Raw genomic sequence first — 19,679 nt, forward strand, 5'->3', positions numbered from 1 at the left:
TCCCTAACTTAAAAATATGAACCCTTGAATATAGCAATATATTCAAAGATTAATATATTAGCAAAATTGACATTACAGTTAATAAGTCATGTCATAGTACATGTGACACATTACACAGTACATAAAAAGTGGCTCAGGGGATCTGAGGCAGGTAAACACACTGGGTTCCTCTACCTAACCTCTTTCTCTCCCACCCCTGCAAGTTCAAAGGTTGTCTGCTTTCTCCCCTTCTTTTGGACTCCTTGACTATTCAAGAGAGTTGTGCCAACAAGTCGAAAAATGAACATGTGGTTGATCTTTAAAATCACTTAATGAGGTTAATCACATTATTCATAAAGATAAGGAGATACAGGCATTCCTTAAAATCTGATTTGTCTCAGACAATGATGCAGAAGACCAGAGTCCTAGATAATAGGTTAAAAAAATACTTTCTAAATTCAGAAAGAAGATAGAGTTTGACAAATGACTCATTCACTTTTATATTAGAATCACTGTACTATGTGTACATCAGGCAACTGATTGAGTCTCCTTTATGAGCATATGCAAAAATGAAAGGAAACTAAAGAGAGCAAAAAACCTGGGCAGTCTGAATTAAAATGTGGATTGTGTCAGATAACTGTTGTGAATAAGCTGAGAAACAAATTTCTAACTGTATAAATATTAAGTACTCACTTTACAGAAAATCCACATACACAGATTAGACTACACAGAAGCCAGAGAAAAAGACACTCAGATTGCTTTGCATAATTATCTATAACTATCAGGGAAAAGAATTCCTGTTCAAAATGTACAACTATCCATTTATATTCACCCCTCCCTTTTAGAGCAATTTTAAACCATCCTGAGAAGCTACTTGTCAAAATCAGCAAAAATAATCACAGCAAAGTCCTAAAATCTCTTCAAACGCTGCTTCTGTTCTTTCCTTTCTCTCTTCCACTCCTGCAACTCCAATTACATGTATGATAAACTTCTCTTCCTTACATCTCATATTCTTGCCTCTATTTCCATTCTATTCTCTCTGTGCTTCAGGTTGGATATTTTACATTGCCCTATCTTCCAGTTCTTTAATTGTCTATACAACTGTATCTAATCTACGGGTAAACTCATGTATTGTGTTCTTAGTTTTAGGTATTGTATTTTTAAGTTCCAGAATTCTATTTGATTATTTGATATAGCTTTCAAATATCCCCTAAAATAGTTCATCTATTCACCCAATGCCATAGTCTTTTTTTTTTTTTTTTTTTTTTTGCGGTATGCGGGTCTCTCACTGTTGTGGCCTCTCCCGTTGCGGAGCACAGGCTCCGGACGCGCAGGCTCAGCAGCCACGGCTCACGGGCCCAGCCGCTACGCGGCATGTGGGATCTTCCCAGACCGGGGCACGAACCCGTGATTGGCAGGTGGACTTTCAACCACTGCGCCATCAGGGAAGCCCTACCATAGTCATTTCAAAGTCTACATCTGATAATCTGATTAAATAGATATCCTCTGGGACTGTTTCTATTTTGTGTTTTTTTCTTAGTTTCAGTTATCTTCTCAGGTCTTCTGATATGCTTGGTAATTTTTGATTGCCTGCTGAAAACTGTATGTGAGATATTTAAAATCTAAGGCTCTGAATCACATTATTTTTCTCCAGAGAGAAATAGGCAATAAGAGTAGGATCAGATCACTTTAATTCACTCTAGGATTGATACGATTCAAAGTTGGATATAAGCATTTGCAAGGGCTGCACTATTTCTGGTTTGCCTTTATTCCTAAGTTAGAGTCCATGTATAAATCCAACTGAAAACTTGGAGGGTTAAGCAGGTCCATTCCACTTTGGTTTGCCCTGAATTCTAATTTTTGTCTCCCTAGCCCTGTGAAGCTGCTGAAAGTCCCAAGTCAGCTTCTCAGCTGGAGTTTTCTCCTCAGCTTCTTGGCACTTCTGTAGCATTTTTGAATTAGAAGAAGAGGCAACGTTCAGGGCTTCCATCCTCTCTAGAATTCTGGCCCCTCAAATTATTTCAGTTTTTGTAGTCTCTAATGCCTGCCAACATTAATTTGTTTTAATTACATACCACTTTTCTAGTTGTTTGAATTGGGAGAGTTGATCTCATGCAAGTTATTCCACCATAACTGGAAATGGATTTCTTAAGTATCTATTAAAATTAAAAACATATATACTTTTGACCCAGCATGTCCATTCTAGAATTTTATCCTATAGATAAACTCATACATGCCCAAAATTATATGTAGAGTAATGTTCATTCTAGCATTATTTGTAATAGCAAAAGACATGAAAGGGATCAATAAAGAATAAAATCTATCAATAAAGAACAGGTTTTGTGTGTATGTAATAGAACACAATGATGTGGAAACAAATGACCTGAATTTTCATGTGTTAAAATGGAAGATGGACACTAATGTGCATAGTATACTCCAATTTAGGTTAAAGTGGATAAACACATGCATACATTTTTTACATATGCAAAAATGTTTTTGATAAGATACCCTAGAGCAGAAAAGAGTTGTTGCTCTGGGAAAGGACAGAAAAACTGGAGCTTGGAGTCAGTGGAATATTTTTCACTATATTTTATACTATTTGAATTTATGTTTTTACATATTACATGCCTTAACTTTATAATAAACATTAAGAGAAAAATATTATATAGCATGAGAAGTGCTACATACCAGGAGGCAAAGAGGAAAATGGCAGGCTCAAAAAAGGCTTATTTAAGCAAGACAACCTCATAGTACTAAACTCTGAATTTAGACTTTAAGGACAAATTGGATTTAGTAGAGTGAAGGAGAGAGAAAACATGCAGAGAAGGCGAGTAGAAGGCGAGTAGAACATGGAGGTATGAGGGGATGCTCACTCTAGGGAAATCATCAACTATTCAGAGTTGATGAAGGATAGGGTAGATGCTGGAGATTGTATACCTTACAAGCTTCACTCTTCCCCACGGACAGACTGTGCTGTGTTAGAAGTTTAAATTTTATTTTAAGACAATGGGGAGCAACTCAAAAGTTTGCTTTTTGAAATGAAAGTGTGATATGATCAGATTTGAATTCATATATATCATGATGGCAATATATGGACAATGGAGGGACAAGGGGCAAGACAGGGAGGAGACAGACTTGAAAAAGAAGATAGGGAAGCACTTTGCTATACAGTAGAAACTAACACAACATTGTAAAGCAACTATACTCCAATGAAAATTAATTTAAAAAAAAAGAAGATAGGGAAGACTCTAATGTGGTGACATGAGGACAAAAAGGAACAGATAATACGATATTAGGAAGGTAGAATGAAAAGGACTTGAGGCCTTATTTATGAATGATGGATTATATGAAATGATTTATTACAATTCATTTTTAATTTTTATTTTTTTGGGGGGCTTGGATACCCGAGGAAACAATGGGGCCTTTCACTGTCAGGAAACATAAATATGGCATAGATGTCAGGAAAGAAATGTTTGGTTCTCCACAGTTGAGGCTGAGGTGCTTGAAGATACCTAAGAGAGAAAGGTGCCCAGTTGGCAGCTGAATACGTCTTTTTTTTTACCTTTTTATTTTGTATTGGAGTATAGTTGATTAACAATGTTGCATTAGTTGCAGGTATACATCATAGTGATTCAGTTATGCATATACATGTATCTATTCCCTGGTGGTCCAGAGGTTAAGACTCCACACTCCCACTGCAGGGGGCACGGGTTTGATCTCTGGTCAGAGAACAAGATCCCCATGCCACATGGCATGGCAAAAAAAAAACAAAAGAAAAAACACATGTCTTAGGCATAGAAAGATGATGGAGAAATAGCCTTAACTGTCATAAGAATAAAATTGGTAGTTGAAGGGCTTCCCTGGTGGTGCAGTGGTTGAGAGTCCGCCTGCCGATGCAGGAGACACGGGTTTGTGCCCTGGTCCGGGAAGATCCCACATGCCATGGAGCTACTGGGCCCGTGAGCCATGGCTGCTGAGCCTGCGCGTCCGGAGCCTGTGCTCCACAACGGGAGAGGCCACAACAGTGAGAGGCCCGCGTACCACAAAAAAAAAAAAAAAAAAAAAAAAAAAAAAAATTGGTACTTGAAGTCACGTAGGCATTTAATATCACCATAAATATGGCTATGGATGGAACCACAATATATAAGGGGTGGAATATAATCGGAAGCCCCAAGAGGAAGCTAAGGAAGTATTCAGAAATTCAGGAGTGAGTGGAAGGCATACACTCCAAGAGATTAAGTCCTTCGGGTAAAATGGAGAAAACTTTATGGGAAGACTGGTGAGCATCTGAGACTAATAGTCAAAGGACAGAGAAAGTGGAAAGGAGTAAGGTCCCAGTGGAGTAAGAAATATCAGGAGGTCCAAGGGAACAGGAGTAGAAATCAGTCCAAGAGACCAGAGCATAAGATTCCTAGACGTGGGAGGAGTGGGTGGTAAATATCAGCCTAGGGAAGTAGGTTAAAACCAGATAAAAGAGGGCCTTAAAGTATATACTAAGCAGTTTGGACTTTGTTCTATAGCAAATAGGAGTCATCAAAAGCTGTAGAGCAAGGAGTGACAGGTTCATAAGTAAGTCATATGCTAATCTTTCATTTCCATAAATGAATGTTTGATTTGCATAAAATAAATAAAATTCTGCTTTATATCTCTCCCTCCCAACACATAAACAAGGCATATACTGTTTTTTTTTTTACATCTTTATTGGAGTATAATTACTTTACAATGGTGTGTTAGTTTCTGCTTTATAACAAAGTGAATCAGTTATACATATACATACGTTCCCATATCTCTTCCCTCTTGCATCTCCCCCCTTCCACCCTCCCTATCCCACCCCTCTAAGTGGTCACAAAGCACGGAGCTGATCTCCCTGTGCTATGCGGCTGCTTCCCACTAGCTATGTATTTTACGTTTGGTAGTGTATATAGGTCCATGCCACTCTCTCACTTTGTCACAGCTTCCCCTTCCCCTTCCCCATATCCTCAAGTCCATTCTCTAATAGGTCTGTCTTTATTCCTGTCTTACCCCTAGGTTCTTCAAGACATTATTTTTATCTTAAATTCCATATATATGTGTTAGCATATGTTATTTGTCTTTCTCTTTCTGACTTACTTCACTCTGTATGACAGACTCTAGGTCTATCCACCTCATTACAAATAGCTCAATTTCGTTTCTTTTTATGGCTGAGTAATATTCCATTGTATATATGTGCCACATCTTCTTTATCCATTCATCCGATGATGGACACTTAGGTTGTTTCCATCTCCTGGCTATTGTAAATAGAGCTGCAATGAACATTTTGGTACATGACTCTTTTTGAATTATGGTTTTCTCAGGGTATATGCCCAGTAGTGGGATTGCTGGGTCATATGGTAGTTCTATTTGTAGTTTTTTAAGGAACCTCCATACTGTTCTCCATAGTGGCTGTACCAATTCACATTCCCACCAGCAGTGCAAGAGTGTTCCCTTTTCTCCACACCCTCTCCAGCATTTATTGTTTCTAGATTTTTTGATGATGGCCATTCTGACTGGTGTGAGATGATATCTCATTGTAGTTTTGATTTGCATTTCTCTAATGATTAATGATGTTGAGCATTCTTTCATGTGTTTGTTGGCAGTCTGTATATCTTCTTTGGAGAAATGTCTATTTAGGTCTTCTGCCCATTTTTGGATTGGGTTGTTTGTGTTTTTGTTATTGAGCTGCATGAGCTGCTTATAAATTTTGGAGATTAATCCTTTGTCAGTTGCTTCATTTGCAAATATTTTCTCCCATTCTGAGGGTTTTCTTTTGGTCTTGTTTATGGTTTCCTTTGCTGTACAAAAGCTTTGAAGTTTCATTAGGTCCCATTTGTTTATTTTTATTTCCATTTCTCTAGGAGGTGGGTCAAAAAGGATCTTGCTGTGATTTATGTCATAGAGTGTTCTGCCTATGTTTTCCTCTAAGATTTTGATAGTTTCTGGCCTTACATTTAGGTCTTTAATCCATTTTGAGCTTATTTTTGTGTATGGTGTTAGGGAGTGATCTAATCTCATACGTTTACATGTACCTGTCCAGCTTTCCCAGCACCACTTATTGATGAGGCTGTCCTTTCTCCACTGTACATTCCTGCCTCCTTTATCAAAGATAAGGTGACCATATGTGCGTGGGTTTATCTCTGGGCTTTCTATCCTGTTCCATTTACCTATATTTCTGTTTTTGTGCCAGTATCATACTGTCTTGATTACTGCAGCTTTGTAGTATAGTCTAAAGTCAGGTAGCCTGATTCCTCCAGCTCCATTTTTCATTCTCAAGATTGCTTTGGCTATTCGGGGTCTTTTGTGTTTCCATACAAATCGTGAAATTTTTTTTCTAGTTCTCTGAAAAATACCAGTGGTAGTTTGATAGGGATTGCATTGAATCTGTATATTGCTTTGGGTAGTAGAGTCATTTTCACAATGTTGATTCTTCCAATGCAAGAACATGGTATATCTCTCCATCTATTTGTATCACCCTTAATTTCTTTCATCAGTGTCTTATAATTTTCTGCATACAGGTCTTTTGTCTCCTTAGGTAGGTTTACTCCTAGATATTTTATTCTTTTTGTTGCAATGGTAAATGGGAGTGTTTTCTTGATTTCACTTTCAGATTTTTCATCATTAGTGTATAAGAATGCCAGAGATTTCTGTGCATTGATTTTGTATCCTGCTACTTTACCAAATTCATTGATTAGCTCTAGTAGCTTTCTGGTAGCATCTTTGGGATTCTCTAAGTATAGTGTTATGTCATCTGCACACAGTGACAGCTTTACTTCTTCTTTTCCAATTTGGATTCCTTTTATTTCCTTTTCTTCTCTGATGGCTGTGGCTAAAACTTCCAAAACTATGTTGAATAAGAGTGGTGAGAGTGGGCAACCTTGTCTTGTTCCTGATCTTAGTGGAAACAGTTTCAGTTTTTCACCATTGAGGACGATGTTGGCTGTGGGTTTGTCATATACGGCCTTTATTATGTTGAGGAAATTTCCCTCTATGCCTACTTTCTGCAGGGTTTTTATCATAAATGGGTGTTGAATTTTGTCAAAAGCTTTCTCTGCATCTATTGAGATGATCATATGGTTTCTCTCCTTCAATTTGTTAATATGGTGTATCACGATTGATTTGTGTATATTGAAGAATCCTTGCATTCCTGGAATAAACCCCACTTGATCATGGTGTATGATCCTTTTAATGTGCTGTTGGATTCTGTTTGCTAGCATACACTCTTTCAGAGAAATCTAGAAAGACAGGACTTGAAGTATGTTGTTGGTATTGAGGAACTAGAAGATTATACATTTGATCATTATGTCAAAATTACCTCGTGCTTATTTAAAGGTCAAATTCCTGGTCCTTCAGAACTGAAATTTCTTGGAATGGGAAAAGAGTATAGGCATTTTTAACATGGTCCCCAGTTTTCCTCTCAGGTCTGAAAACAGCAGTAGCAGATTGTAAACTCCTCAAGAACAAGGATCTTGTTTACTTAATTCGTCATATACATTTAGTGCTCACCACAGCATCTGTCACATAACAGGTCCTCAATAAATGTTAAATAATTTAAAGATGAGAGCGATGAATGGACAGACAGAACAAACAAGTGAATGAAAGAACTAAAGAACTCATGTTTTTGCCAAAATCTTGATAATATTATTGGAGCTTACATTCTAGTGGAGTAAGAGGAGAGGCAACAGAAAATATACATGTAGACAGAGAAACAAAGTAATTTGAGGAGACCTACTTTAGCTGGGGTAGTCAGGGAGAGCTTTTGAACTGAGAAAGTAGCATTTGAGCTGTCACATTATGAGAAAGCATTAACCATGTGATGGTCTGAGGAAAAAAAACCCTCAAGCAGAGGAAAGTCTTAAGGAGAAAAAGGGTAAATAAAGTGTGCTTAAGTAATAAAAGAGGCATATGTGGCCATGGCTCAGTGAGTGAGTTAGACTGGGAGAAAACGAGACAAAAGATTGATAAAATGCTCATCATACAGGGTCTCAGTGGTTGTGATCTCACAGGAGTTTGGATGTTATTCTAATTGAAATGAAAAACCACTGAAACTTTAAACAAAATAGTGATATATCTGATTTACACTTAAAAAAAAATCACTCTGGCATCTGTATGAATAATGGATCATAACAGGGCAATGACAGAAGTAAGCAGACCAGTTGGGGGTTGATGGAGTATTCCAGATAAGAGATGATTATGGTCTGGTGGTAGGAGCAGAGGCAGTGAGAAGTGCTTGGATTTGGAATATATTCTGGAGATAGAATAGACAAGATCATGTTAATGGGTTGGATAGAGTAGGTGAGGGAGAGGAGTGTAAAGAATTTGGATTTTAGCCTGTAGGCAATGGGGACTCATGTAAAGTTTTGAAGTGAGTGACACAATTACAGTAGAATATATTCGAACAATGATCTTGAGGCAGTAGCAAAATAAATTCTTTGAGAAATAAAATGGAAAATAGAGGCAAATTTGGAGGTATCAGTAATACTCTAGGCTTGAAGTGACAGGCATCTGAATTAAGGCGATGACAAAGGGAATGGCAAAAAGTGATAGATATAAAGCCCACAATCAAGTTTGGAGAGATTTAATTTGCAGTGCCTTTGGGCACTAGAATTTAGCAGAGAAATCTAGGCTAGAAATATTTGGGAGTTATCAGAATAGAGCTAGTAATGAAAGTCATGTGAGTGACTGAGATCACCCAGGAAGTCTGTAGACTGAAAATGGAGATGAGAATAGGAACTAGCAAAAGAGACTAAGAGTGTCCAGAAGCAAAGGAGAAAACCTAGGAAAGTGTGGCATCACGAATGTCGGTATAAGCATTTCAAGAAGAAATGTTTATAACTGTCAAATAAGGACTGAGAAGTGTCTGTTGGGTTTGGTAAAACTGGAGATCATGGGTGATCTTGATTAGAGCTGTACCCATTTAGAGGTGGAAAAATAAGTAAGACGCTAGGTATATGAGGTGTCTGAGATGCGAAGAAGTACTATGAATACAGATAACACTTCTGAAATTTTTGGTTTTGAAGCAAAGAATAAAGAGAGGTCGCTAGAGAAATACCTAGAGTAGAGGGAGGGAATCTTTAGGATGGGAGAGATGGTGGAATGTTTCAACAGTGATGTGAAGGAGACCATAAAGAGAGAGAGGAGGAAGATACTGGAGGGGGAGGGTTGATTGCAAGGTCTCTAAGAAGGCAGATGCTAATGGGATCTAGAGCACAGAGAGTGGGTTAGCCATAGACAGGATGAAGGACACTTCTCCCCATCACAGCAAGCAAGGATAGGTGTAAGTGTGCATCAGTTAGAAGGAGTGGTGCTAAGAGGTGGAGGGATTCCCAGGATGATGATTTCTATTTTTTCTGTGAAGGAAGAAACAAGTCATCCTCTCGTTGTGAGGAGAAAATATGAAGGGATTTGAAATTTGAGGAGCGGAGAAGGAATAAAATTACCATTATAGAGAATGGGTAGATTATTTTTCTAATGAAATGTAAGATTTCCAGGTCATGTGAGGAACTTGCTGAAGTTGAATAAAATAATTTCTGCATTCTTGTGTTTAAACATATATGATAACATACAGGTTAATTCACAATCAACATCACGGCAATCCTAAAACTTTACTTAACCTTTTCTACAAAGAATCCCTACATGCTTGAAACCAGAACTCACTTCAAATTTTAGAAGCAGCTTACAAAAGCTCTTTTGCCAAAGCTCCAGTCTCCCATTTCCGAAGTTCTCTTACTTTCACCCTCATAAATTTAATTTCATTATTTATCTACACATTGTTTTTGCAGAAACAAAATTTAGTCTGATGGTAGTGAATAGATGTGAACATAGATATGTTGGCCACAGAACAAACTGCTGTGAGAAGAGTCCTATCAGAAGGGCATGGAAAGCAATCATGTCCATCAGATAGACTTAAATAAATGACACCAAATTATCTAGAAATCAAATATAATTTGTCACAATTATATAAGCATTGCATTTTAATTTTAATCATTACTATTTCCCTGGCACATATTAGATGCTTAATAATGCTTAATAAAAGAAGGAATTAGCATTTTAGGGATTTCTAAGCATTTGGTACATATTGATAAGCCATACAATAATCAAATACAAATAAGTCTGAAAGAAGATGTGAAATCTATACAGTTAGTGAAGAGTACACCTGCTAACAGTTCATATCACAATGTCCAGAGACAATTTTGATGAAGAACATGGGAGGGAAAAATGATAATAGAGGAGTTCACTTCTGTCACAGAAATTAATATAATTAATATATATAATATAATTAATATATAATATATAATTAATATATTAATATAATTAATATAATAAATTAATAGAAAAGAGTAAAAATAACAAAACCTTTCTTTAATATTTAGAACACATTCAAGATTTAACAATGATAAGGGTTAAATAATTGTAATTTGAAGCCTTGGGATAATTTATTTACTACTCTGCAAATTAATTTCCTAATTGGTAAAAAAGAAGAGGTTAGATTAGATAATCTCTAAAGGAAGTTTCCACTCACATTTCTGATGGAAATGCACCTGATTAGGTACTGATGGAGACTATCAGGTACTGTATAGTACTTAACAATGTCGATTTTAATAAAAGCAAACTTATTTATTTAATTATTTATTTTGGCGGTACGCGGGCCTCTCACTGTTGTGGCCTCTCCCCTTGCGGAGCACAGGCTCTGGATGCGCAGGCTCAGCGGCCACGGCTCACGGGCCCAGCCGCTCCGCGGCATGTGGGATTTTCCCGGACCGGGGCACGAACCCGTGTCCCCTGCATCGGCAAGTGGACTCTCAACCACTGCGCCACCAGGGAACCCCAAAAGTAAACTTCTTGACAGAACAATTTCCTTTTAGGTATAGTTTACTTACTCTTTCAGTGAGCTCAACGAGCTGACATAACTTTTGTAATTAATTTTAAACATACTTTCATATCCACTAGAGGTTTAATTTTTTCATAAAACTATCATCAGTGTATCTGAGTTTTTCTAAAAATTGATTGTATAATCATTATATCATGGCATTATTTATTTTCCTGCTTTAGATGCCTATATTTTGAGAAATAGTATAAATTCTTACCTCTAAGAGATAAGGCTCCATTTGGTCCAGGGTTTTTCCAAGATGTTTATCTGGATCTAAACCTGCCAAGAAAGGTTAAATGTTTTTTTAGATAACGATTAAAATGGAGGTTTAAAGACACGTTTCCCTTCCCTTGGCTCCTCCTTGCCTAGGAAACTAGTGTATGTGTATTTTAAGGCAAAATGTACCTTACTAGTATTTACTTTTCTATTGCCCTTGGGTAACTGGTTTTCTTCCTCCTGAAAAATAAGTTTCATTCCAATTCATTTCAATTGCACTTCATCAACTACCAGACACATTGTTTCAATCCCTTTTTCATTTTTGAGGAATTGTAATTAGGATGGAAAAAAAAAGTATCATTTCAAAGATATGAAATTTAAATCCTTGGTATTTTAATTATTATTATTATTTTTTACTCATGGACAACAGTGAGAATTTTCTGACATTTCTATTTTATCTGTTTCAAACTTCTTATTTGGAGAATAAAAGTAGAAAATAAAAGAGTCATAAACTGTATGCCTATATAATTAATTCACTTAGTAGCATATGGGCACAAATAACTATTACCAAATTAAATGACAGCTCATTTCAATGACCACTTGTGTGACAGTGTTTTCCAAGGAAAACCAGAAACACTCTGAAAAATCATCATAGTACCAACAGCATTTGCATAATCTCTGATAAAGATGTTCAAATGATATAATAGCAGAGTTTATGTGGGTGATGGGGTATAGGTAGACTACTGTGGACAACAGGAACTCTTCCCACATTCCAAAACTAACCTGCCAGGAAAAAAATCACATGCCACAAGTCAGCTATGAAAGGAATGAATTCATTTTAGCTATTCACATCCATAATACATGTATTAGGCTTAGGTTCATTTAAATAGGCTATTTTTATTGATTATTGGTTTAAACCAATCAGCTTATTAATTATACAAACTGAGTAATAATTTTCTTTTTCTAGTCAAATGCCTTCTTTGTAACATGGTATTTCTTATAATCACATACAGAATAATAAAAGGGAAGTCAGATAAAGATTAAGGATTCTTCTCCTACTGATATTAAATTACATTAATCCCAAAGGAAACAACTCAGACTACTAGCACTAGATGGATTATTTGATTCCTTTCACAGCAATCTTATTCTCAAGATGCATTCATTAAAACCAAAATTTCAATTGGCTGGGTAAACACTTGATGAACTAATTGTTGACTTTGTCCAGTTCCTTTATTCCTGTCAACCCTTGCAACCTTTGCAATTCAATGTTTAAAATGAGTAGGTAAATAAAATATTTGAGACAAGCATATATGTAATCACCACCCAGATTTAATAAGCATTAACATCTTGCCCTATTTCCTCCATAACTTTTCTTTAAACACCACCAACATAATAGAATCTCACAGTGTATCTACCCTTAATCAATCTATTTTCCCTAGCCTTCAGTCTTTTGAAGTTGGTATGTTATTTCCCAACTATGCTTTTATAATTTTACTACAAATGTACATATCCAAAACAATATTTATTATTGTTCATGTATATCAAATTTTAACACGAATGATAACTTTTTACTTATTTTTTTCAGTTCACATTGTTAATGAGATTTACTTATAGTAATTACTATGGCTCTGGTCCATCCATTTTTGACACTCTTGTAAGTGTTAAAACATGTTTGTTTACTTTCACTACTTTTTGTTGTCTTCTAACTTAATTGCATATGGTCAAGACTGTAGTCTTTATATGATAATTCTTCAAAATTTGGTGAAGCTCGTTTGTGACTTATAAATGATTAAATTTTATAAATGCCCCATTTGTACTTGGAAAGTGGATTTGCTGAAAGCAAAGTAAGATTTTATACCTAAACATAAAAAATTATGATCTTGTTAATTCTGCTGTTCATATTTCTATGACCTTACTAATATTTGGTTTCCATGAACCATCAGTTTCAAATAAAGGGGTGGTTAAAACCTCCCATTATGATTTTGGTTTTAATAATTTCTTATAATTGAAAGTTTTGTTTTATACTTTTGAGAGGTGTGTTGTTATGGACACAAATTCATAATTTCTAAAACTTCTTGGGAGGATTATTCCTTTATCAAGAAGTAGTGAGCTTTTCATCTCCACATGACTTTTATCATATATTCTATTTATCAACATTACAACACCAGCTTTCTTTTGTTAACGTCTTTCTGATATACATATAACTGGGTTTTGAAATTTTTTATCCTATCTTATAAATACAAATTCAAAGAACTGATTTTAAATTTTTTATATTTTACAATTTTTTTTTTGTCTGGACCTGTTTCCATCACCTTATTGTGTACTTTTTGTTACATTAAACTTTATATATATATTTTTTCCTTTGCCACTTTCTGCCTCATACTGGATCAAAAAGGATATTTTGTCTGTTTTCTCTGCTGATTAGAAAGCTGTAGACTATATATGTCAATCCCAATCTCCCAATATACATACACTATTGATATTATGTATAAAATAGATAACTAATGAGAACCTACTGTACAGCACAGGGAACTCTACTCAGTGCTCTGTGGTGACCTAAAGGAGAAGGAAATCCAAACAAGAGGGGATATATGTATACGTATAGTTGATTCACTTTGCTGTACAGCAGAAACTAATACAACATTGTAAAGCAACTATACTCCAATAAAAACTTTTTTAAAAATGTGATCCTTTTCATTGGTCTCATCTTAGTACAGTGCCTGGAACACTTTCAAGTGTAAGCTTTCAAGAAATATTTAGTGAATAAATGCATGTTAATCTGAAAAATAAAAAAAAGAAAGCTGTAGACTGAATTTCTATTCTTCCAGTAATCACTTGTAATTTTTTTTTTTTTTTTTTTTTTTTTTTTTTGCGGTACGCGGGCCTCTCACTGTTGTGGCCTCTCCCATTGCGGAGCACAGGCTCCGGACGCGCAGGCTCAGCGGCCATGGCTCACGGGCCCAGCCGCTCCGCGGCATGTGGGATCTTCCCGGACCGGGGCACGAACCCGTGTCCCCTGCATTGGCAGGCGGACTCTCAACCACTGCGCCACGAGGGAAGCCCAATCACTTGTAATTTTTAACATTCATTCAAAACCACAGTATTTAAGTCTAAAGTATTAAATATCTAAGAATTTATGAACCTTATAATATAAATCTAAGAATTTATTTTTTAATTTTTTTAATCTAAGAATTTATGTTTAGCATCTTTCTTTTTTTTTTAGCCATGCCGTGAGGCTTACAAGATCTTCGTTCCCCCCCCAGGGATTGAACCCACACCCTCAGCAGTGAAAGCCCAGCAGCCTGACCACTGGACCGCCAGGGAATTCCATTTAGCAACTTTTTGACCAAAACAAGTTAGCATGTTTTTAACTAGACACTAAATAAGTTTTACCATTTAAGTTGTTATCACTGTGTTAAATTTTAGTTCCATCATTTTGGGCAAGAAAATGTAAGCTTATGAACACATTTTACAGTGTCTGTGCTCACCATTGTTTGTCATTCATTTCTCCTGGAATTCAATTTATTTCTGACTTAAGTCCATTCTTTATTTTTTCACTGAAGATCTGTGAGTGGTAAACTCTCCTAGTTTTTACCTGTCTGATAATGTCCTATTTTTCTATCTCCACCACATAACAGTTTAGTTGTAATATATTATTACTTCTTCAGGCTTTAGTTGTTCTTAATGAGATTTACGCTGTCAAACAGTGGTTCCCATATAAGGAATCTTCATTTTCTCTGTGCTAGACAGTACAATTTTCAGTTTACCTATGACATTCTATAATTTTAACACAAGGTATCTATTTTTATTTACACTGCACTGAACCTACTATGCACTTTCAATTCCAAAACTCATCTTTCTTCGAACCTAAGTTTTCAGCCATTATATCTGTAAATACTGTTTTTCTGCCTTCTATTTTTTTTCTGAAACATCTATTACACAAATATTGCTATTTTCCTATCTGTCCTCTGTATTTTTTTTTTTTTTTTGCAGTACGCGGGCCTCTCACTGTTGTGGCCTCTCCCCTCGCGGAGCACAGGCCCCGGACGCGCAGGCTCAGCGGCCATGGCTCACGGGCCCAGCCGCCCCGCGGCATGTGGGATCTTCCCGGACCGGGGCACGAACCCGTGTTCCCTGCATCGGCAGGCGGACTCTCAACCACTGCGCCACCAGGGAAGCCCTATCCTCCATATTTTTAAGTTGCGCTTTCAATGTTGTCTTCTGGGTGAATTATTTTTTTCTGCTTCACTCATTCTGTCTTTGACTTGGTTCATCTAGAGTTTATTCTGCCCACTATTTTGTTTTTTAAATGACTCTGTGTTTCACCCCAAATTTCTAATTGTTTACTTTTCACATCATACTGCTGCTATTTCATTTTGAGTAATTTATTTTTCTAATTGACTGCTTTTTCTTTAATGGATGTTTTATTTTTATCTCTTTGAGGTTCTCCCTCAGAGGGGGCACTTTCAGTCTGTTTCCCCACAGGACTGTGATCTCCCAGTTGCTTTTGCTTATTTCCTGACCCTCTGTATTAGAGCCCCACAGCTTCATTTCTGAATTATTTTGTATGTCTATTCATTCTTAATTCACAGAGATGTTTATAATGCTTTCCAGCACAGCTCTTTCATACTTTTCCTTCATATATTCATCTATTACTGCCATGGTTTGGGGTGGAAATTTGGAAAACTCAGAGCAAGAATGTACAAGGCCAGCATGGCAGGAAGTCATTTTTTAGCCACCCTTCCAATTCCTTGATTCTCATATATACTGGTCACATAGCACATACATATCACCTTAGCACTTAGCATCAGGCTACACATCATTAAAATCATTTAAAAAGTCTCTCATGATTGAACCTAAGAATTTATGTTTTGTGTTCTCTATAAGGGTTTGGGAGTAAATAAATGCCTATCTAAAAGGCATGAAAAGGAATTTAAGAGCATGTGATTTTATACAGGTGGGCAATGAAAGATCAAGCCAACAATCTTCCCATTTTCCTTACAGCCTTTTAATTCATTGCAAAATCATCATGCCCCAGTTCTGAACTGTTAAAGTAGAGAAATAGCTGTAATATCTCATTTCAAAGATGGCTGCATTCCATGATGTAGCAGTAAAGTAATTTGGCTTGCCTTTAGATAAGACAGTCAGTAAAATATGTAAACATAAGTCACATTGGGCACATTTTTTCCACATGAATCTGTATTCATCACAGAAGTACACCCTGGTAAAATTATTTCAAGATTTTTGTGTATTCATAGAAATATTTTCAATTTATTTATTCCTAGGATAAGCACTGAAAATTCTATGGAGCTAAAACAATTAGAATAAATAGAAATTTAAAACTTTAAGGAAGATTTTCAAATATTTTTCTGAAACACATTATAGATCATTTCACTAGGAGATTATTGTAAAACTATAAAATAGCTAAAATAAAAGTCACATTTTTTCTCAGAGTTAATAATGAAATAAGCTGCATGTATGAGTCATTATAGTTTGGTAATACGGTCTGCACCATGTTTGGTGAGGATGAGATGCTGTTACGAGTCATGGTCTGACGATTTAGATCTTTCACACAGGGCAGGCCAATCAGTAAGGATATTTCACATACACACATCAATAGATGATTCCAGTGGACGTGTAAAACCAAGGAAATGTGGGAACTGAGAAATAAACAATTTTGACACATTGTAAATTTATCAGAGGTTATGTCTGGTGATTTTGGTAGGCATCTTCACATAAACAATGATTTAGGAGTTCTTATCTCATGAGATGATACTATTTAAATAGACTATAATTCTTTTCCAAAAAATGTCTAAGTTTTAATAATGAAACTGCTTGTCTAGATTCCATACAATAATGTACATATTGTTCTGAATGAATCTTTCTACTTTAAATCAACACTGTAAATAATACATATTTGGGTCAGGCTAACATGTTCTACTGTAGTTGGTAATGACTTTCTCCTGATGCTGGTTACCCTGTGCAAGTGCAATCTGTCTTTGCTTCCATTTTTCTGTTCATTAGAAAGTGACAAGTCATTGGGGACCTCACGATCACTGCCCATAAGATGTGCATTTCAAATTGTTTTTATAAAATATTTCCTTGGATAAGATCCAGAGACTCCTAGCAATTCAAGCTCCTGTCCTTGAGAAATCAATGGCCTGAAGCCACCCTGATCTCCGAGATCTCTTCGAAATTGGTATACTATTACACGTGGGATGATATTAGTCAGCGATGCGGTAGGAAGATTATTCATCCTACCCTAGAATACACTCAGATATGGAACTTTTCTCAAGAAATTTTTTACTGCCTAAAACACTGATGTTTCCATAAATATTAGACTATATGCAAATGAAAAGTCTTTGTAACTTATTTTTATAAATATAATGGATGATTGAATATTTAATTTTATTAATTACACTTACACATTTTTTCACGTTTCTTCATTTAGAAACATCTTAGCATTGTATGTACAATCTGTATGATATTTAATTTCTCTAAATGGAATAAGACAATTATTAAGATAATTAAAACAAGCATCTGGAGAAACAGATCAGTTTAACATAAAAAAAAAAAACCCCAACCTGTTAGCTTATCTATAATTATGAAGCCCAAAGATGTTAATCTTTACCTCATGTATTTTGGTTTTGGTATTTTCTAACTAGATGATATGCACAGAGAATTCTGACACTGCAGATCCTTCATAATTGAGAATGGAAAGTCAGGGTCAGATTACTATCAATAAAATATATTTATCATTGGATTTACGCTTTAAGTGCTTTAGAGAGAAATATTTTACATAATAAAGTCAATGTCTGAGTTAAAATTTAACACAAAGCTTAGACAAAATAAATAACTTCTCAGTTTAATTTACTTGTTTTATCAACAAGTATCCAATTTTATATATATATATATATTTTTTTTTTTTTTTTTTTTTTTTTTTTCCAGTATGCGGGCCTCTCTCACTGTTGTGGCCTCTCCCGTTGCAGAGCACAGGCTCCGGACGTGCAGGCCCTGCGGCCATGGCTCACGGGCCCAGCTGCTCCGCGGCATGTGGGATCTTCCCGGACCGGGGCACGAACCCGTTGTCCCCTGCATCGGCAGGCGGACTCTCCACCACTGTGCCACCAGGGAAGCCCCAATTATATTTTTAAACTCAACTAAAGAAAGATGCTAATATACCAATATATTTGCTCTCAAATGATTCTACTATATGGAACCACTTTAGAGTACATGAATATATAACACACCTCAGTAATTTTAAAAGCCATCTTACATATTCATTTTATTTTCAATTTTTAAACAGTAGCTATTTAACTGGTAAATGCAGCCAGTCCAAAGGCATAATCTTCTCTTTCTTTGAATAAATGCTAGTATCTAGACCCAATACAATTTCAATACAATTTGAAAATCTCTATCCTAATCTCTGTAATGTCTTCATTCCCATTTTATTTTATATAAAACTATATTATGTAAAAACCTTTTGAGGGGCTGTGAAAAGCCTATGAAAAAGCCACAATGGTTCATGGGCTTTTTCCATGCAATTCAACTTTATCTAAAAGCTTCAAATTATCCTAGTCCTTGAAAAAGATGTTTCTTTTTTATATTCATTCAATTTAGGTGTCTCTCCTCTAGTGAAGCCTGGGTCATGAATGGACATAAACTGTGCTTCACCAAAACCCTAACAGTCTGTTCAGTTTACCTCCTGAATCAGTCAGGTGTGGAATATGAGTCTCAATGTGTCTAGCTCCCTTATGAAAACCTTTATAATCATTGAGATGGTAACATTTAATAATGTTTATATAAATATAAAGTATATTTAAAGTATATTTAATTCAAATACCTAGATAAGCTACTTTAAGTTACTAACAAAATTTTCTTCAAAGTGCAGAAAAATTTACTATAAATCCTGACACCTAATCATTTAATCATGACTTACAGACATTCCTTGATGGAAGCTGGGTGGATGAATAAACCCACAGCAAGACCTAGGCACTGGATAACTCCATGCAGAATTAAGAAATTAATTAGGAGGAAGAACCATAATTTGCAGAGCTGACATCTATTTTACTTTACTTGCATGTATCAATGGGAAGCAATTACAATTCAATTAAAATATTCAATTTTATTACTTTACTGACTGACCTTGAAGTTAATGCCTGTTCTATTTAATTGTATCATCTATGAATAAATGTTAACCCTACAATGTTATGCCCCATTATTTTCAATGCATTTTTCAACTTCTCAACTGAATTATATCAGTCAATTTATTGTCTACTATCATGAAAGCAAGTGGAGGTTTATTTCTTCACGACAGCCCAAAATATGATATGAGAGAAACATCACGAAATGCTTGATAATGCTACTTTTAACAGAGTCAAGTAAAATGAATTGGGTTCTCAACTTTTGTAGCCTAGACTTTTACTGTAAAATCAGTAGGTGATATTCAAAAAGGTATAATCACTCTGAGAAGCAATTTCTAGTCTGCCTATAAATCTTGATAAATTTCAGTGCAGACAGGAATGGAGCATTCTGTGTATCTTTAAAAGTTAAACACAACCCCTCCCCGCCCCCAATAATCTCTTCCTATTTTTACCAGCCT

At 35.8% G+C, this 19,679-nt stretch overlaps 1 protein-coding gene across 8 annotated transcripts in view; it reads right to left on the reverse strand.

The window, feature by feature from the left end:
• DPH6 (diphthamine biosynthesis 6) overlaps nt 1–19,679 on the reverse strand; it is a 443,212-nt gene that overhangs the window by 290,100 nt on the left and 133,433 nt on the right. For all 8 annotated transcript variants that reach the window (XM_079914295.1, XM_079914294.1, XM_079914299.1 and 5 more), the window contains one exon: nt 11,079–11,140. In XM_079914295.1, coding sequence (XP_079770421.1) covers nt 11,079–11,140 — 62 coding nt within the window. The remainder of the gene's footprint in view (nt 1–11,078; nt 11,141–19,679) is intronic.

The sequence above is a fragment of the Stenella coeruleoalba genome (genome assembly GCF_951394435.1).
Source record: "Stenella coeruleoalba genome assembly, chromosome: 2".
NCBI classification, from domain to species: Eukaryota; Metazoa; Chordata; class Mammalia; order Artiodactyla; family Delphinidae; genus Stenella; species Stenella coeruleoalba.